The sequence below is a fragment of the Panthera uncia genome, chromosome A2, assembly GCF_023721935.1.
Source record: "Panthera uncia isolate 11264 chromosome A2, Puncia_PCG_1.0, whole genome shotgun sequence".
Lineage (NCBI taxonomy): Eukaryota > Metazoa > Chordata > Mammalia > Carnivora > Felidae > Panthera > Panthera uncia.
In genome coordinates, this window is record NC_064816.1 from 143684440 (window position 1) to 143704482 (window position 20043).

Below are 20043 nucleotides of genomic sequence, written 5' to 3' on the forward strand. Positions count from 1 at the left end.
GCAGGGATTTTTGGGGACTTTGGGCAGCGGGTACAAGGATTTACTCCATAGGCTGGGATATTTTTATTCTTCCCCAATAAATAGATTCCAGTATATTCCAGCGGTGCTGAACAACTTGGAGTGGGGCCCATAGTGTAGTTGAGCTTGAATCTACTGGAGAAGAATGCACGCGTTCTTTCAGGATATCCCATGTTTTAAAAACCTGCCACTCGTTTTGAAGAATAAAGGAGAAGGAAGGATGGGGAAAACTTTCACTATTGGGGTCCAGCTTCAGGCTTGCACTCACTTTTGCTTTATTCTCCCTTAACCCAACCATTTTTAATAGGAGAGAATGATTTTTGGGCGAGAGGTTTTTTTAACCTGCGGTTCTTTGGTAGTTGTGAACCCCCTGGCATCCCGTGAGAAGTTTCGTGTGTATCTGTGTTAGTTTGAAGGGAAGGCCTGTGGTTATCAGTGGCTAACAGAGGTCTCAGAGCCTCATCCCTTGTTCCTGCCAGCTCCCCCCTGGCGGTAAGAAGCACTGCGCTGGGCTGTCCTCTTCCAATCCCAAACCACGTGGTTTCCATGAAAGCTGTCCTCTGCCGATCTACAGAGACTTTGGATGTAGAAAATTACTTCTGAGAACTAGCACGGATTAGCAAGAACTGTTTACAGCAGAGAGTGTTATGGTAGACCCATGTTTAAAGAAAAATAGAAGGTGGTTCTTTTGTATTTATGAAAACTCCTTACTTAGTACTCTTTTCCTCAGAGTCTTGTGTCACTGATAACGTATTGTTCTTCCTTTATTTTTCTTCATCTTATTTGACTTCTTTACCTTTCTACATTAACTTGTAATCTCTTCTTATCAAGTTACTTATCTTTTCTAACTATTAAGTAAGAGCTTTGAGACTATGGTCTGCTTCTTTAGAATTCTCCTGCAGCACCGAGCATGGTGTTTTATTTAATTAATTTATTAAATTTTTCTTTTTTTTTTAACATTTATTTATTTTTGAGAGAGAGAGGGAGGGAGGGAGGGAGCGTGATCAGGGGAGGAGCAGAGAGAGGGAGACACAGAATTCGAAGCAGGCTCCAGGTTCTGAGCTGTCAGCACCGAGCCCTGTGCGGGGCTCGAACTCACAAAGTGCAAGATCGTGACCTGAGTCGAAGTCGGATGCTTAACCAACTGAGCCACCCATGCGCCCCACAGTATGGCGTTTTATAAACAGTGAATGCTTCATCAGTGTCATGGACTGACCGACTGTGGATGGGGCAGTCTGTGGAAAACTTTCTGTGGAGATTTGCTTGTTTTTAATGGTTTCCACCTCTTATTTTAACGGATGGGTATGATTTGAGGAATATAACTGTTATTTTGTGATTCTTAGTTAATGTGTAAAAATGATTTAATTATTAATTTAGTTGAAGAAATCTTCTCTGACTCCATTACGGGAGTAATCAAAGCAGTGATCCCATTTAGTCAGCCTATTCTGTTTTTGAATCTTGTAATGGATTTTTTTTTTTTTTTTTTTTTTTTTTACAGTCAAGGAGGTAAACCTGCAGGACATCAAGGAGGATTTGGAGTTGGATCCAGAGGAGAACAGCACCCTTTTTATGGGCATCCTCATCAAGGGGCTGGCCAAACTGAAGAAGGTCCCAGAGACCGTTAAGGCAATCAAAGAACGCTTGGAGCAGGAGCTTCAGCAAATTGTGAAGCGGTCTACGACCCAGGTCGCAGACAGTAGCTATCAGAGAGGAGAGAACCTCACCGTGGAGAACCAGCCAAGGTAAATAGTGGTTTTGAGAACTCTGGGTATTGTACGTTTACTAGGATGGGGGATTGGTGACTAACTCCTGTTAGCGTTATTTCCTGCACTTGGGCTGCTAGAGCCCATGCAAACTCAGATTGGTGAGAGAGCTTGAGTAGGCATGATTCAGCTGGTTTTGATGTAATTAAGAAGGGTTTTTTGGTCTAGTTTTTAAGAGCAAGAATGCATACGTGGCAGCTGGGGAGGGACAGAGAGGGAGAGAGAGAGACAGAGAGAGAGACAGAGAGAGAATCTTAAGCAGGTTCCACACCCAGCTTGGAGCCTGACATGGGGCTTGATCTCACAACCATGAGATCGTGACTTGAGCTGAAAGCAAGAGTTGGATGCTTACCCGACTACCACCTAGGTGCTCCTGAACAATATGCTTTAAAACTTCTTAACTACAGGGGTACCAAGAGCCGACTCTTGGTTTTGTCTCAGGTCATGATCTCACGGTTCGTGAGTTTGAGCCCCACGTCGGACTCCACGCTGACATCTTGGGGCCAGCTTGGGAGTCTCTCTGTCTGTCTCTCTCTCTGCCCCTCCCCTGCTTAAATAAATAAGCTTAAAAAAACGTATATTGGGGTGCCTGAGTGGCTCAGTCAGTTAAGCATCTGAATTCAGCTCAGGTCATGATCTTGTTTGTGAGTTCAAGCCCCGCGTCTGACTGTGTGCTGACAGCTCGGATCCTGGAGCCTGCTTCGAAATCTGTGTCTCCTTCTCTCTCTGCCCCTCCCCTTCTCTCTCTCTCTCAGAAATAAACATTAAAAAAAAGCATATTGTTAATACTCAAATGAAAAAAAAATGTACCAATTATTGAATATTAAGTACTAAGCAGTATTCAAGCCAATTTATATTATCTCATTGAATTCTCACGACAACTTCGTACAGCCAGGGAAACTGGGGCTCAGAAACTAGTTATTAGCTCAAGGTCACAGAACAAGTGGCTGGCTTTGGGATTGAAGGCAGGTCTATGGTCTTTCCTCTGTCCTATGCTTTCTTCTTTAATGTGTGGTGCTATTTGCCAATAGGCACATCAGTTTCAAAAAATAGAAACTACGATTTCCGGTGAGAGCAGAGGGCAGAGTGAAGCGTGTCTTCTCAGTTTCTCCAATAACATAAGTCCCTGGGAGGTGCCAGACCGTGTGCAGAAGGGCTCATAATATCGTGGACCTGTTGTTAAGGAAATTCTACTGTGTGTACTTAGGGCTTTAATATATTTTTTTTTAAAAAGCAGATAACAAATGTAAGGAGAAATAATAGCTTACTTAGTATGGAATTCTCCAGACTTTAAATTTTGGGGAAAAATGAATGTTACCTATTTACATTTTCTATATTCTTTTATACCTAAACCACATTGATTTTGATTATGCCTTAAATGTCTTCAAAAATTAATTGCCTTTTAAACTTCATTTGGAAGTGCAATTGGTGAAGAAACCATCCTTAACCCATCTCCTGCCGTAGACCCTTTCCCAGCACCTGTTTTGATGAGCATGCGCTTTGGAGTCAGGCGGACCCGACTTTGAATGCCAGCTCTGTAATCTGAAGAAAAGACTCCCTGTCTTAGAGGGTTGCTTGGTCTAGGTGAGATCTTAGGATCAGAGTTTAGTCGAGTAGCGCCAGCCAGAGCTGTCACATGCATTCATATATGTGGATGCACGCGTTTGTTTATTCTTGCCTCCTTCCTCGACTTCCATGTTCTTTGCTTCACCCTGTGATCCAGAGAGGCTGGGCAATGGTTCTCAACTGAACTTTGCTTTTCTTCTTTCTTTGCCCTGTGCCTGGATTTCCGTGAAGACCTTTTGCCTCCTCACTAATGAACACTCCAGAATTCTGGTCTGGCTTGCTATTTGCCCTGCTGCTGCAAGTCCCTAGATGAATACCCTGAACTTTCATAGGGAAATAACATGACTATCGGGTATATTGAAAATGAAACGAAAGGGCACGGATCAATAACTTTTCTGCAAATCTCATTACAGTACCCTTAAAAGCAATGTGTCTTTCATAGGATTTTGACCTCTTCCTCTTCCATTCCTAAGCCCGTTCCAGAATTCACAAGTAGAAATTACAGCTATGGAAGTGGAAATTCAGCATACTGCCCCAGGAAATAATAACTGTTTCCCTGTGAGGAATGAGTCAGCAGCAGGGTCTCCCCCCGCCACCCTCTTTAAGTTTTGTTGTCGTCCGTATTTAGAGGCTGTTGTGGGTAGGGTATATTCGACACTGGAAAGTAAACCAGCTGCTTGCCCTGGTTTCTGGTGTATCACATGATCCCATTTTATAAATGACCGGATCTGAAAAACTGGGCCGAAACTGTGGTGAGATAGAATAATACAGAGAAAGCAAACATTTGGGGTGAAGCACTCCTCTTGGAGATCAAAGATGAAAGTCTTGGGCTGGGATTCCAAACGACTGATAGTTTCATGCTAGTCTGTGAGGGCTCTGTGCTTTCAAATGCTTTAAAACTCACCAATTAGTGACCTTGGGAACATCATTCAAAAGTGATTGGCACTGTTACTTCCAGAGGCTGAAAATTTTAGAAGGGATGTTGTCAGATTATCCCTTGCAGCCTGCATGGTACTTTGTGTTCATTAAACTGTACTGGGATGTGTTAGTGGCATTTACCTTAGAAAGAAGTCAAGTCGCAAAGCTTCATATTATTTACCAACCAGGGCATCTTACGCTAAATTACCAGAATCTGTTTTTCTTAAAGTTGGGGTGTAGGCAAAAAGAGCCACAGATCCTTTTTCCCCACTATGCACGTTCTTTCCCTTACCCCCCGTAGTGAAATAACCTCTTTCAGATCATAAGCATATAAATACTGCCGTGAGGCAAGACACCATTACTGTAACTTTTCTTAAAAGTCTCATTGTTCAGCATCATCATACTAAATATATTCTGGTTGTGATGCATTGCAGGCCTGTTGTCATTTGTCTTTATGGAAAGAGAATTTATATGGTGTGCTATTCTTCTAGAAAAGTAGAAGGAACCAGGCTACTGAATGGTCATGTTTCACTTCCTGCAGAGAGAGCCAGGATACTTCCTCAGCCAGTTTGTAAAAATCACTTCGGTGACCCACTTGTTTCCCGACCCCCCACCCCCCGCTCCCGACGATCTGTGCTCTGTGTGTAGGAGAGATACTCCTTTCATTCATTCGTAATCTGGGTGGTGTCCATAAACCTCTACTTACTTTTGAAGAAAAATATTCAGATGGTCTTGTTGCCAACTCGATATAAACATTAGGGCAACATGTGCTTTTTGCTAATCTCCCGGAAGCTCTCGCTACCCATAATTTCCTCAGAAAGGCAGCCGGGGTCTTCAGTTTCAGATGCTGAATGTGGTCTCCAGTCTGCACAGCACCTTACCGATTTCCTCCATCTCCTGCTGCCTAATTGTTGATTCTTTCCTCAAATCTAGCTCATGAGCATTTCATATCATTTTTGAGCCTAAGAAGCTGGAAGAAGTTCTTTAATAATTAACAAATAGGAAAAGCATGAGGAAGAGCTAAAAGAAATAAAATCCCCTCAGAGGTGCAACGTTAAGACGATGGAGGAAAGAGGGGTGCCTGGGTGGCTCAGTCACTTGAGCATTTGACTTCGGCTCAGGTCATGAGCTCACAGTTTGTGGGTTCGAGCCCCGCCATCGGGCTCTGTGCTGACAGCTTGCTCAGAGCCTGCAGCCTGCTTCAGATTCTGTGTCTCCTTCTCTCTCTCTGCCCCTCCCCCGCTCATGCTCTGTCTCTCAAAAATAAATAAATGTTAAAAAATTAAAAAAAAAAATAAAGATGACGGAGGAAAGAAAGATGTGGGAAAAGACAGTGATTGGCGTGCGTGAGGCAGCTCTTCCATCTATTTGGAAATGGTCCTTTTTCAATGTGGAGGCAGCCGATCGTGCAAGAGGCGGTGCAGGGCTGCTCCACTTTGGTAAACCTGCTGGTCTTGGAGAGGGCAGGAGGGATTGAGTCCGTGGAAGCCATGGCGGGTTATGGAGACCTTTTTTCCTTTTGGAAGGTCCTTTTGCCGTGTTCCTCCATCTTGGTTACGAATGAAGGGAGCTTCAGTGTCTGATCTAAAGAGAGCTAAAGAGAACATTGCATATTCTGTGCTCACTGTGATAGGAAAGAAAGGTTTGTGGAAGACACGGGAAAGAAATCTGCTTTAATGCTAAAAGTAGTTGTGTTTGGATAATAAGGCTGTAGATCTCCCCCCCTCTATTTTGTAACTGTTAGGAAGTCTAGTGAGAAATAAATTCATTATTTAAGAATTAAAGTACTAAAGTTATTTTCATCAGAAAAAAAATCATTAAAAATGAAAATGCCTACTGGGGGTATCATTATGGAAAAATGTAATACCTGTCGGCAGACCGACTGGATCGTGACCGTTAGATTACCTTTTATGATGTATGTGTGTGGCTGTGTGTGTTTGGTTATTTTCTGACTGCTTCTAGAATGGAAGCCTTGAGGGAGAACGGATTTGCCTTGCTCTGAGCCCTATCACTTTATTTCCAGAAGGTATCACAGTACCCACTTGACCCATAGTGAATATTTGTTGAACGAAAGAGTGAATTCCACGTGTACTGAATATGTACCATGGACCAGACACTGGGATAAAATGCCAAACAAATAAGACATAGTGTCTGTCCTTATAGAATTTAAAGTCTAGAGGGAAGTAAAGGCATTAATCAAAGAACTGTTCAGTAAGTATATTGTTACAAACTGTGTGACTGAAGTGCTGTAGAGGAAGAACAGAGTGTGCCGTGAGAGCGTATAACCACAGACACCTGACCTGGTCCGGGTAAGTGGGCACTGAGGTGTTTCTTGTGTGTTTTTAGATAAAGTGAGGCAGCTCCTGTGTTTTATAATAGTTGTTTTCAAGCTCTTTTCACTGATAGCACCTATCAGTTGTGCTTCCAGTGGAGCAGTTAGCTTGGCATCCATATAGAAGATGGGAGAAGGAAAGCAGCTAGATTCTCAATAGAGCATTTTCAAAGTTTGTGCTGACCTCTGTGGTTGATACGATTTTGATAATTATTGCCAGTGTGCTTTTCTTAATACCAAGTTTTCATGTCGTGCAATGTTTGAGAGTTTCTATAGTCCCTTGCCAACAGATTGTATTATCAAACATTTTTTTTTATCTTTGCCAAGCTGATAGGTGAAATGGTATTTCCAAGGTGGTTTTGATTTGCATTTTTTTTGTTGTTGTTGTTAATATGAGTGAGGTTGAACTTGACATTTGTGTAAAAAATTTTTTTGTTATGATACCTGGGTTGTATCTGAATATATTACTTCAAAATAATCTGAATTGAGAGTGGGTGGAGATACAGATAATATATTATTAGCTGTAAATGATATTTCCTGAAGTAGTGTTCTAGATACATGGTGGTTTATTTTCCTGTTCTTTTTCCTTTTTAAAATTTGTAATTTTCAATAATACAGAGTTCAAATAATGTTTATTCCTTTTCAGCGAACTATCTACTTTTCTGGTATTTATTATTATTATTATTACTGACTTGTGGGAACTCTTTATTTATTAAGAAAACTAGTTCCTTGAGATTTATTGTATAATTTCCCCTCACTTTTTCTCCTTTGACTTTGTTTATGATATCTGGCCATGTAGGCATTATATATTACAGTTTTTGTTTCAATGAGGCTGTATTTATCAGTGTTTTCTTTCAAACCTTCTGAGTTTTGTGTTAAACTTAGATATTCCCACTCTTAGAGTATAAGTAAAATTTCTCAACTTTTTTCTGGTATTTATGTAGTCTCATTTTTAATATTTATGTCTTTGATACATCTGGAATCTGAAGGAGTGGCCACACCACTTTTAAGCGGATATAACACTAATGAACTGTATTATAATGGGCTGTATGCCCCCTTTCATTTGTGTCTTCTATGTATCTGCCATGTAATTGATTGTGAGTGTTAGCTGAATGCTTGCAGAATAATTCTAACACTGAATCATTTACTTTATAGTCATGTTTTTTTTTCAAGGTTGGTATTTGCCTCATTTCCTAAAACTATTTTTTTCCCCCCTGGTTTGTCAGTCAGTGAAGCCTGGGAGGTTTGCATAAATCATTGAATTACTGCTCTAAAAGCTAAAAAAAAATAAGCTTTAAGAATATTTTTAAAACTCAGAGGTCAGAACTTGGAATGAGGGCATACTGATACAATAGGGCATCCTTACACAGTAATTCTGTCTATAAGGAAGTCTGAAGGCTCAGTCCCCAAGATTAGTTTTGTCGTTCAAATGCAGTGTTTATGAAAAGACAAATGAAACACTTCTCATGGTTCATTCAGATCTGTGGCTAGAGTCAGGCATATGTTTCTTTTTTTAAAGAAGTAGCATTGCCTTTCATTTTTTATTTCTCTATTAGTAGTTCTTCTCCTAAGTATCTGAAATGTAGGATTATGTGGGATTGGTCATTGTATTCGACCGAAAAGTCATTTGGAGCAGCGTTGCAGCAAGGTCAGGCATTTGTCCTTGTGGCTGCTTGAGGCCATTCCCGGGCACCACACGTAGCACCTGGACATGCTTGGAATCAGGGAGGGCCTTGATGTAATTTAGATGAGTAGTTAATTCGAATCAAAGCAAGCGGGAAGCAAGTAAATTTAACTTCAGTGATTATGGTATCATTTGATTAAATCTCTCCTTTTGATTACACATATCAGTGAGAACATGCTTTAAATATACTCAACTGTTAAACACTGAAGGATGGATAGATAGGATGAACTAGCGACATACAGAAGAAATTCCACTATTCTTCGACTAGAATATATCCCCTGCAGCTTTATTGCAATATTTTTAGAACAGATGAAAGGAGTTAATTCTTTACATGTGGGACTTAATATACCAATTGTTAACTAAAACATAAACTTTATTACCACGGAACATGGTACTGGTTCCAAACCTCTGTAGGTTCCTAGTAAGACTTAATAAATAAATTGGTAATAGCTTCATAACATATCAGGTGAGTTAGTAATGTTCATTACTCTCTTGTAAACATGTTTGGCTAAATGGGACAGGGCTTAATGTCACATCGTTTACATCTTTATATTTGTCAGGGTAATAAAAACAAACGCTGCTTTTGATTTCTCTTGTTTTTGCAGGGTTTGCAGGGTCAAATTAGGGATCATGCCAGTTGTAGGGATGACAGGTAAAATCTGTTTCGTGGGATATTGATAACATTTAGGTGATAGCCATCACGCTGCATCAGGACCACTCCTCTATGTGGCAGATAGTGGGAGCTGCCTTAGGTCTTATTTTCTGTGCACTTGGTGTTCGATGGAAGGTATTCCACATTCAAACTGACATTAGGTCTTTCGTTGAAGAAACACACGGACAAAAAACTTGTGTCAAATGACAGTCTTTCCTCGTTGATGTTGACGGTGGTATCCCTTGGGATGTCACACTTTATGGGCTCTTCTAACTCCTGGCCCATTCCATTATCATGGTCTCTAATCACATCGGATTGTGATTTTTGTAAAAGGGGGCTTAACTTTGTGTTTGCAGCCTGATATAGGGCTGAGCACATATTAAATGCCCAAGAAGTTTAATGAATGAATAAGAAAAAGTTGCCAAAAAGGTGATTTATAAATAAGAGGCTGTGAATTTTAAAAAAAAAATCCCCACACTGCATACCGAAAGATCAGCGTCACCAATGCCATTTGAAAGTTAGAAAGGGCGGGGTGATTAAATTGGAATCTCTGGGTGCAGGGCCCCACAGGAGTCTTGCCTTAGGTAATTCTCAGGCATGCCAAAGTTTGAGAACACTCTTTATAACATTACAGATAATCACACCGGTTGGTAGTTTGGTGGCATTTATGCTTTGCAAAGCAGTTTGTCATCCAGTATCTCACCTGAGTGAGCCTCACTTTTGGCGTCATCATAGGTAGGGACATTATTATTAATCCCAGATTTGCCCAAGGAAATGGGAACGCTCAAATAACTCAGCAGTTGGTGGTGGTAGAAAGAGGAGTGGAAGCACTGTCTTTTCATCGTGCAAGTGTGCCTTCTGTCTTACATAAAGATGATGCTCCTGACCCCTTCCTGGGCCGATTTTGTTTTTCCACCGGAGAAAGGCGGTATTTGCACTGACGTATCCATTCTCCCCCCCGCCCCCGACCCCCCGTGGTGATCAATGACAGGCCTCTCAGAGATAGCTGGACATGTTAGGAAGTATGATCAGCAGCCACAGAGTAAATGGGTCTTAATTAGCTCGCGTGAGAATTAAACAGATGACTTAGATACCTGAGTAACTCCCCTAGAGACCTTGCACATTCTCGTACTAAAAATACACACCTAACATCTTCAGGTATCGCTGAGAAGTGGATTTATGGATAATTTTTCTATTGTTCCACTCTGATGAATATTATTTCGGAATGGGGGAGAGGTGTTTTCCCCCCTAGCTTTAGTGAGGTGTAGTTGACCTACAACATGGCATAAATTTAAGATGTAGAACAATATATAAGGACACCCTCATATGTTGCAAAATGACTACCACTGTAGCATTAGCTAACAGCTGTATCACATCAATTAAATACCATTTTCCTTTTTGTGGTCAGAGCTTAAGATCCACCCTTGGCGATTTTCATGTGTATAATATGGCATTAACTACAGTCACCTCCTATACATTAGCTACCCAGAACTTAACTCATCTTGGAGCTGGAAGTTTATACTATTTGACCGTCACCCCATTTTCTCTACCCCTAGCCCCTGGCAGATACCATTCCAGTCTGTTTCTTTGAGTTTGGCTTTTTTAGATTCCACGTATGTGAGAATGTACAGTATTTGTGTTTGTTGGATTTATTTCACTTATCATAGTACCCTCAAGTATTATGAGGGTTGTCACAAATGACAGGATGTCCCTCTTTCTCATCACAAGAACATATTCTGTTGAACGTGTACACACACACACACAGACACACACACTGCATCTTCTTTATCCGTTCATCCATTGATGGACACTGAAGTTGTTGTCCTGTCTTAGCTGTTGTGAGCAGCACTGCAGTGAGGATGAGAGCTCAGACATCTTTTTGAGATCCTGTTTTCATTTCCTTTGGGATAGATACTCGGATGTGGAATTGCTCGATCACGTGGTAGTTGTATTTTTAAATTGTTGAGAAGCCCTCATACTATTTCTCATACTATTTTTCATATTTTTTTTTTGTTTGTTTTCTTGTTGTCATTTGTTAAAGGCCATTCTGACAGGTGTGAGGTGTGGTATCTCATTGTGGTTTTGATTTGCGTTTCCCTGGTGATGAGTAATGTTGAGCACCATTTTATGTACCTTTTGGTCATTTATATGTCTTCTTTGGAAAAATGTCTTAATATTTAGCTCTCTGCTTATTTTTATTTATTTATTTGAATTTTATTTTTTATTTTTTATTTTTTATTAAAAAAAATTTTTTTTTTTAACGTTTTTATTTTTGAGACAGAGAGAGACAGAGCATGAACGGGAGAGGGGCAGAGAGAGAGGGAGACACAGAATCGGAAGCAGGCTCCAGGCTCTGAGCCATCAGCCCAGAGCCCGACACTGGGCTCGAACCCACGGACCGCGAGATCGTGACCTGAGCTGAAGTCGGACGCTCAACCGACTGAGCCACCCCGGTGCCCCTTATTTGAATTTTTTTATCTTACAGAGGGAGAGTAAGCAGGGGAGAGGAGGCAGAAGCGGAGGGAGGGAGGGAGAGAGAGAGAGAATGAGTGGGGGAAGGGCAGAGAGAGAGGGAGAGAGAATCCCAGGAAGCCTGACTGCAGAGCCCAACATAGGGCTTGATCTCATGACCGCGAGGCAAGATCACAACCTGAGCTGATATCAAGGGTCAAATGCTCAACTGACTAAGCCACCCAGGCGCCCCAAAATCTTAGATATTAACTCTTTATCAGATGTGTCATTTACACGTATTTTCTTCCATCCTGTAGGCAGCTTCTCATTTTGCTGGGGGTTTCCTTTGCCGTGCTGAAACTTTTTAATTTGATGCAGTCCCACTTGTATGTTTTCACTTTTGCTGCCTTTGCTTGTGGTGTCAGATCCAAAAAATCGTTGCCAAGGCTGATTGATGTCAAAGCGCTTACCTCTGTTTTTTCCTAAGAGTTTTATGGTTTCAGGTCTACGTTCAGGTCTTCAACCCATTTAGAGTTGATGTTTGCGTACGGTGTGAGATCGTGATCCAGTTTCACTCTTGTGCAAGTGGCTTCCAGCATTCCCAGCACCTGCAACCGAGGAGGTTATCCTGGGAAAGGCTGTGGGAAAAATGACTCCGATACTTTAATTAAAAGGAAGAAGGCCTGGGTCTGTTTTCTAATTTTAGTCACTAGTTTGCCCTCTGTTAGAAATAAAAATTCATTTGCGCTTGTGTACTGAGAATTCAGAAACTGAGCACAAGAGGCCAACTTGACAGGGAAGTGACACAGGAGGAGAGTCGCCAGAGCCGGGGCCCAGCTCAGTGTTCTTACTTTTGCTCCGTGTCTATGTTGCTAATGGTTTTTCCCGTTCTTTTCATTGCACAGATGGAGAATTAGTCAGCACTCCTCAAATAGTAACTTCTTTTTACATGAAGATTGTTATTAATAAGTGGCAAAACTTACTCTGCCTTTAAAAGTAGGCATTAGATAACCCTGAAGATTAAATGGGGGTCTCTGTCCTGTTTGAAAAGAAAACTGCTAGTTCAGCCAAGCCTATTATGAAACTGTGTATGTGAGGTAGAGACATGTAAAACTGAGACCGTTTTGATAGGAAATAATTGATGATCAGTTTCTTTTCCTTTTTCATGTAAGACCTAAGCTCCGAGTTCAGTCTCTTCTTATCTTTTAGAGCATAGTGGTAGGAAAATAAATACTCTGTGGTGTTTGCCTTGGTCTGTCAGTGGGAAAATGCAGAACCCTGATATTAAAGTCTCTGCAGATAAGTAGTAGAACGGAACCGATTTTCTACCTCGTGTGTGTGTCTGCTTCGTGACCGAGTAAGGCAGCTTCTTGGCTGCAGGCATGGGTTTTCCAGCCAAATGACTAATTCAAGGTTCCCTGGATGTTAAGTTTAGATTCAGATAGTCGTATCTCACCTTAAATGTTGAGCATTTTTCACAGCTTGATGATCCAGCTCTAGACCATAGACACTTCTTGCCCCTTGCAACTGTACCTGTTCCTCCACATTTTCTCCTTCTGTTTCTTGGCAATGACACAGATTGGGGTGGCTGCAGGTGGGAGGTTAGTGCAAGATCGGGAAGTAAGTAACATGTTACTTACAAGAGGGCTGTTTTAAAAACCTGCCAGGTACATCGCATGTATGTTTAAAGAACAAGCGCTTTCTTCAACTTGACACGTATGTTTCTTTTTTCTTTTTTAACACAAAATGGATTTTATTACAGTATTATTAATGTTAGCTCTGAGTGCGTGTATCTTTCAGCTTGAACTATACTTCTTTTGATTCTCATGTTAAGGTTGGTAAGGTTATCTTTTTGAGAGGATAGTTACATGTGGAATATTTTTTTTTTATTGTGGTCTTCTAAAACTAGGAGGCTATAAAACATAAAAAATAAAACCAGGAGATTATAATTCGTAAATGTATTTCCTCACCTTGTTATCTATAACCAGGCCTCTCTCCCTCTCTCCCCGACCTGCTGGAGCTCATTTGTTTCATTCCTTCAACAAATACATACTGCCTATCATATGCTGAACATTATGGCAAATGTTGGAATACAGTGATAAATTGGACACAGTTCTTACCCTCTCTTAGTATACAGTCTAGAGAGGGAGAGGGAAGGACCGGAGGAAAGCAGACCAGTTTGAAGGCTGTTTTTGTGGATGGTATGGCCTGCATTAGCAGGGTAGCAGTGGCATTGGAGCACCGTGGTCCATCTGAGAGATAGCACAGGAGTAGAAGTAGAGGAACGTGGTCACTGATTGGATCTGGGGGAAGAAAGGAGGTGAGGGTGATTTGCTGGGGCAAGTGGTACCATTCACTGGTGTAGGGGCCGCAGAGGAGTAGGTTTGGGGAGCGATAGGATGAGTTCTGTTTGAGACCTGTGAGGTTTGAGGTCCAGAGCTCAGGAGAGTGAACTGGCCAGAAGATGGGTTTAGGCATCGTTAGTAGGTGGGAAATTGAAGGCCGTGCTGAGCGAGCTCACCCAGAGAGAGTGTGAGGATTGAGAGGAGTGCACAGCCATTCAGGAGAGGAGGAAGAGGTTCCCGAGGAGGAGCAACCAGAGGGAGGAGGAGAGCCGAGGAGTATCGAGTTGTGGGCCAGTGGGAGGCAGTGTTTCCAGGAGGATTGAGAGTAGTCCGTAGAAACCAGTGCTGTACTTATTTAAAGAAAGGGTGTCTATGAGATGGAGCAAAATGAATGTGGGAGACTTCTGCAAGAGTTGTTTTAGTAGCGTGCTGGGGACAGAAACCAGTTTGCAGTGAGAAGGTAGAGGCAGGTATAGACTGTTCTACTGACACTCTTTCCAGCCCGGTTTCCTTGGCCTTGTACAGTACTGATACCTCTTTGGCCTCTTTTGAAAAATGACTTCCTTTTTTTTCCTAATACCCCTGAAAAGGAACATCCTCTACAACCGAGGGCTTTGCTTGCACCTTGTCTGTGTTGTAGTCTCCTGGTCTGTAATATGCGGATAAAAGCGGCACCTTCCTCACGGGGTCATCCAGAAGTTTAAATGAGCCAATCCAAGCACAGCACTTGGCACAGTGCCCAGCATGGGATCAGTGTGTCTGTCTGTGGTGGGCGTAGTGGTCTTTGTCATGGCCCTCGTCCTCTGTGGTCATCATTCTCTTTCCCCTCCTACTCCAGCCCTGCTGTTTCAGAGCTCGCTTCCATTGTGACACCTTTAGCCACCAGCCCCATGAAGAGGACCCCTGGCCAGTGTCTCTGATCCTAGACTTCTCCTAATATTGCCACCTTCTACTGCTCATTCCTTTACCCCTGAGCCGGGGCACCCACGACATTCGACTGTTTCCATTCTGGGCATTGGGCCATGTGTTGGGGGAGGCGGGTGGTTATAAGGAAGCATTAACCAAGGACTCTGTCCTTACTTTCTAGTCCGGGAGGCCATGCATGTCACTATTTTGTCACTTCTCTCCGTCCATTGGGAGCATCTCTTTGTGGAGGGATTATAGAATCCCAGAGGAATGAAGGAATTGGCTCTTATTCTGTGAGTTAGGCCTCCAGTAGTTACCAGTGACAGACCCCAACTCCAACTAAATTAAAGAGGGAGTTTTATTGGGATCGTGCTGGAACATGTCACGGAATACAAGCCGGGTTTTACTAACTGAGCTGTGGGAGGGACAGAGACGCAGCTGGGCCATGGAAACATCTGGAGCGTCTCTTGTGTCTTCTGCACGTCCCACCCCCTCCAGATGGTGACTGTTAAAGGTACAGAAAATAGTTTATGTTGTTTTAGGTTTGTTTTTCTTTTTAAGTTTATTTATTTTGAGAGAGAGAGTGAGTGCAGGGGAGGGGCAGTGAGAGACAGAATGAGCAGGGGAGGGATAGAGAGAGATGGAGAGAGAGACAGGGGAGGGGCAGAGACAGAGAGAGAGGTAGAGAGAATCCCAAGCAGGCTCCGCTGTGTCAGCGCAGAGCCTGATGCAGGGCTCAGCCACACAAACTGTGAGATCATGACCTGAGCCGCAACCGAGAGCTGGACACTTAACTGACTGAGCCACCCAGGAGCCTCCGGGGTTGCTTTTTGAGTATACTTTTTACATAGTTTTTGCATGTAATTCTCACCATCTGTGATTAGGAAATTGTAAACGAAGAAGTTTGTGTTTGAGGAGCCTGCGATTGGGAAGGCCTGCATGACGTGTTGAAGGTCCCACGGACGTGCAGCAGAGAGCAGGCTTCAAGTCCACAGTTCTCAGTGGCATTTATACTGTCTTGCTGTCCCGGGATTAACATTTTTCTTCACCCGCTGTGATGTCGTGTTGCCGTTACAGCATCCTATTCTGTGGCTCCAGACGTAACCTCTGTGGTGTGTGTGTGAGAGAGAATGTGTGTTCTTTTCTTCTGAAGGGTAGAAATTGCAATTAATTGAAATTTTAATCTCTGACATTCTTGGGCGTCTTCGTATAAGAGACCTTTTCTCGTTGAGTTCGGTGTAAGGAGTCTCTAGTAGCTTATTGATTCTGTCTGTTGTCTTTTAGATCAGTGGTGAAGCCTTGAGCCTGATACGATTTGAGCAGCTGAACTATCTGCAGTGTAATGTCTTATTTCTCTTATTTATTTAAATTTTGTGGTGGGAGTAGGGAATGATTTCAGCGGGGCTCTGTGTGTTTGGGTGACCCTGAGTATATCTGCAGCGGAAGGCAAAAGACGTGTTTTCTCCATCTCGTGTTGTGTGGGCAGTTGGAGAGTGTCTGTGAATATTAACTTGTTTCAGTTGATTCCTGCCGGCTTTAAATTGAGCCAGATCAGTGTGGATTTATGTCCTATTTATGTGAGTGATTCCCAATCTCTCTTGTTCTTCGGCGCATCGGGAGGGAGTGGTCTTTCTTTTTTAAGGAGTGCATATGTTGGTGAGGAATGGTGCGCCTTTCGCAAAGCGTGCGTTTTAACTTTGGTTACTTTTTCCTTATTAGCCATTCACTCCTCATCCCACTGCTGAGTTCAGGAATCCTTCTTGCCAAGGTCGCTGGGACCTGTGAGTCGTACAGTTCTCCGTCCTTACCTTCTCTGACCTCCGTGTAGCTTGGCTGCTTCTCTTCTCCTTTGTCTTCTACAGTTTTCTCTCCTGGCTTCGTTCTTCCTCCCTAGCTCCTTCCTCACCATCTTTTCAATGCTGCTATTTTGGGAAGTGTTGGCTGTGGACCTCGCCTGCCTTACTTACTTTGCATATTATCCCCGAGTGATCTCATCCTCTCAAATGTTTATCATTTTAAAAATTTCCAATGTCATTCTCTCCCCTGAGCTCCAGACTTGCATATCCAAGTGCTTAAATACATAACACCTTAGACTGAACCAGATCTAAACCCACCATCTCTCCTTCCAAATTTCTGCCTTCGCTTGAATCATCTCTCACTCTCAGGAAAGGTAAGCGTCATCTTCAGAGTTGCTCAGGCCAGAAACCCAGACAGGGAGGGTCTGAACGCCCTTTCCTCTACCGAGTTCTGTCCATTTTCTACTGTGCTGTTTCCAGCAGTTCGGTGAGAGCTCTAGAGAAGGTATCAATTAATACTTTGTTTTTACAGATGGGAACACTTGGAGACGTTGACTTTTGTTTTCCATAAAGAAATGTAAGAATTATCAATGCTGGGAAGGAATTTGAATCTTTTGATTTCTTATAGGTTATTTACATTAGCAGGAAGAACAAACAAAAAACAAGTGAACCAAAAGAGAAAAGTTAATGTCCTCCTGTAATAAGACTCCAAAGGAATCCATTTTTGTAATATTTTACTTTTTAAGACATCAGTTTCCTTTTTCACTGTTTTATATGTTTTTTCATTACAAGGGAGGTTTTGGGCCCTACTGTCCTCAGTCAAATGCCATAGCTGCTGGGTTTCTTTTTAAAATAGACATATTGAGATATAATTCATATACTACACAGTGGTTTTTAGCATATTCACAGGGTTGTGCAACCAGCATCACTGTCTAGTTCTAGAACATTTTTGTCCCCTGCCAGACAACAACCAAAAAACCCTCATAGGGGCACCTGGGTGGCTCAGTCAGTTAAGTGTCCGACTCCAGCTCAGGTCATGATCTCATGGTTCATAGGTTCGAGCCCTGCATTGGCCCTGTGCTGACAGCTCAGAGCCCGGACGGAGCCTGCTTCGGATTCTGTGTCTCCCTCTTTCTGACCCTCGCCCACTCGTGCTTTGTCTCTCTCTCTCTCTCTCTCTCTCTTAAAAATAAGTAAATGTTAAAAAAAAATGTAATAAAAAAACCCCATATGCTTTAGTAGTCAGTTCCCACCCACCGAAGTAACCATGAATATATTTTCTTTTTCTGTCATTTGCCTGTTCTGGATATTTTTTATAAATATTCATATCTTCCGTGACTTACCTACGTATGTTTTCAAGATTCTTCCATATTGTAGCATGCACCCACACTTCTTTCCCGTCGATAGCCAAATAAGAACCCATTGTATGAATATACCGCATTTTGTTTGTCTGTTCAGGAGTGGATGGGTATTTGGATGATTTCCATTTTTACAATTTTACTAGTATAATATTTTACTACTAGGAATCATGCTGCCATGAACATTTGTGTACAAGTTTTTGTGCACGTGTATTTTTTAATTTTTCTCGGGGCTATCCCTAGAAATGGAATCCCTGGGTTCGTAGGGTAATTGTATGTTTAATGTTTTGAGGAAGTGACAGACAGGTTTCCAGAGCAGCTGAAGTGTTTTACACGCCTACCTGCGCTGTATGGAAAGTTCCAGTTTCTCTCTGCATCTTCACCAACACTTTTTATCGTTTGTCATTTTGAAAATAGCCATCCTGATGGGCTGAAATGGGATCTTATGGTTTTGACTTGCATTTCTCTGATAGCCAATGATGTCGAATGTCTTTTGTTTGCCTATTGGTCATTCGTAGATTTTCTTTGGAGAAATATATTCAAACTCTTGATGTTAAAATTTGGTTGTTTATCTTTTTATTATGAGTTGTATGAGGTCTTTAGGTATTCTAGATACAAGTGTTTGGTCAGATAAATGGTTTTCAGATATTTTCACCCATTCTGTGGGTTGTCTTTTCACTTTACTGATGGTATCATTTGCAGCACAAATGTCTTTCGTTTTGCTGTAAGAACCGCGGGTTTTATTAATATTGCCATAGTCATGCTGTGGTAAGGCAGAGGAGAGCATCCCTCTCCTTGAAATGGGTCACTGTTTCAAATGTAGGTAGAGCTGGTAGAATGTTTCCACTTCCAGCCCTTCTCTTCTCCCTTCCTTCTTCCCTGTGAGGCCTGTGTTAAGGCTATGATGGTCATACTGCAGCAGGTCTGTCTTGGCCTTGATTGTCCAGGAATGAGAGAAGCTGGCAATGAGTCTGCATTTTATCAAAGGACTGCTGTTTCCACGATGCTCACAGATACCATGGATCTCATCTTACACTTCAGTTCCCTGCTGGGTCTCTTTTCTAAATAGAGCACTGTCCCAGGTTGCCGAGCTGCTCGTGTCCTTGAGCGGCGGTCAAGATGTGCAGTCATGGAGCTTGGTGGCCCTGGAGATGATCAGACAGCAGCGCCCCTCCATGCAGAGGAGCCACTGCGTTTCCAACGTTTTCTGCTTCGTTGCTGGTGTGCAGGCTTTTACCTGGAGCTTTGTGCCATTGGGAAATTGGACACCAGTGTGCTTCAGGCTTCTGGATGTCCTGGATCAATATGACTTCAAAACTGTTAGGGTATAATATGAGGTTATTCAGTTTTAATTTTGTCAAGGACATTTTGGCAATGTAATTGCCATCATGACAGAAAGCAACTGGAGATTTTTCCTATCAGGAGAGTGCTCAAAATACCAAATTAATTTACTTTTGTGAAAAGTTAATATATGTTTCTGTTTTTCTTATTTTGCTATCACTGAAAAGTACACTGTGGTCCATGGATTGATATTTGGGAACCACAGACTTACATATTTAGCTTAAATATTTGAAAAGTAGAATCTTCACTTCATCAGGAATTTACTCTGTACGATGCCAGGTATCTGTTTTATGCAGATCATTTCCCTACGATGAATTAGCTATTTCGGCTCTTACGTTAGGCACGTCTTCCTGTACTTTGTACCCCTCTGCTGATATTTGAAAATTTCTTCAGTAACACAGATGAGAAAGAATTGTTTTAGGTATATGTGAGCATAAATGGGACTTGACCTTTCAAAGATTAAAAAAAAAAAAGTAATTCCAAAGGTAGAATGGCTCCTATTTATAAATACAATGTTTAATTTCTGGATTATTTGTGTTCTAAACTGGGAGTACTACATAAATTTTTATTGATTCTGTCTCATCTAAATTAAAACGTCAAACAGATATTAGGGTTTTATCATAAGATAGTTATTGGGTGTCATACTGGCACATTAATTATCGTAATTGGGCAGTAAAGTAGCCATAGGAATGGATAATATGCTCTACATTTTGATGAAATTGTAGTTATCACCTCTTATTTATGGCACTAAAATCTTGTTAATGGACACTGCTGACAAGCTCTTTTGCTTTCCTTTTCTACTTTTCAGGCTGGTTTCTAAGTCCACTTAGGAAATCTCAAACCGAGAGCCCACAATATACAGTAAAGGTCACATTTCCGAATTTTCTAGACTCTTTCATGGTATACACATTAA

The 20043-nt window shown here is 41.9% G+C and overlaps 1 protein-coding gene across 4 annotated transcripts in view; it reads left to right on the forward strand.

The window, feature by feature from the left end:
- Window positions 1-20043, forward strand: part of EXOC4 (exocyst complex component 4) — a 746462-nt gene that overhangs the window by 78344 nt on the left and 648075 nt on the right. For all 4 annotated transcript variants that reach the window (XM_049643019.1, XM_049643021.1, XM_049643020.1 and 1 more), the window contains exon 6: window positions 1517-1760. In XM_049643019.1, coding sequence (XP_049498976.1) covers window positions 1517-1760 — 244 coding nt within the window. The remainder of the gene's footprint in view (window positions 1-1516; window positions 1761-20043) is intronic.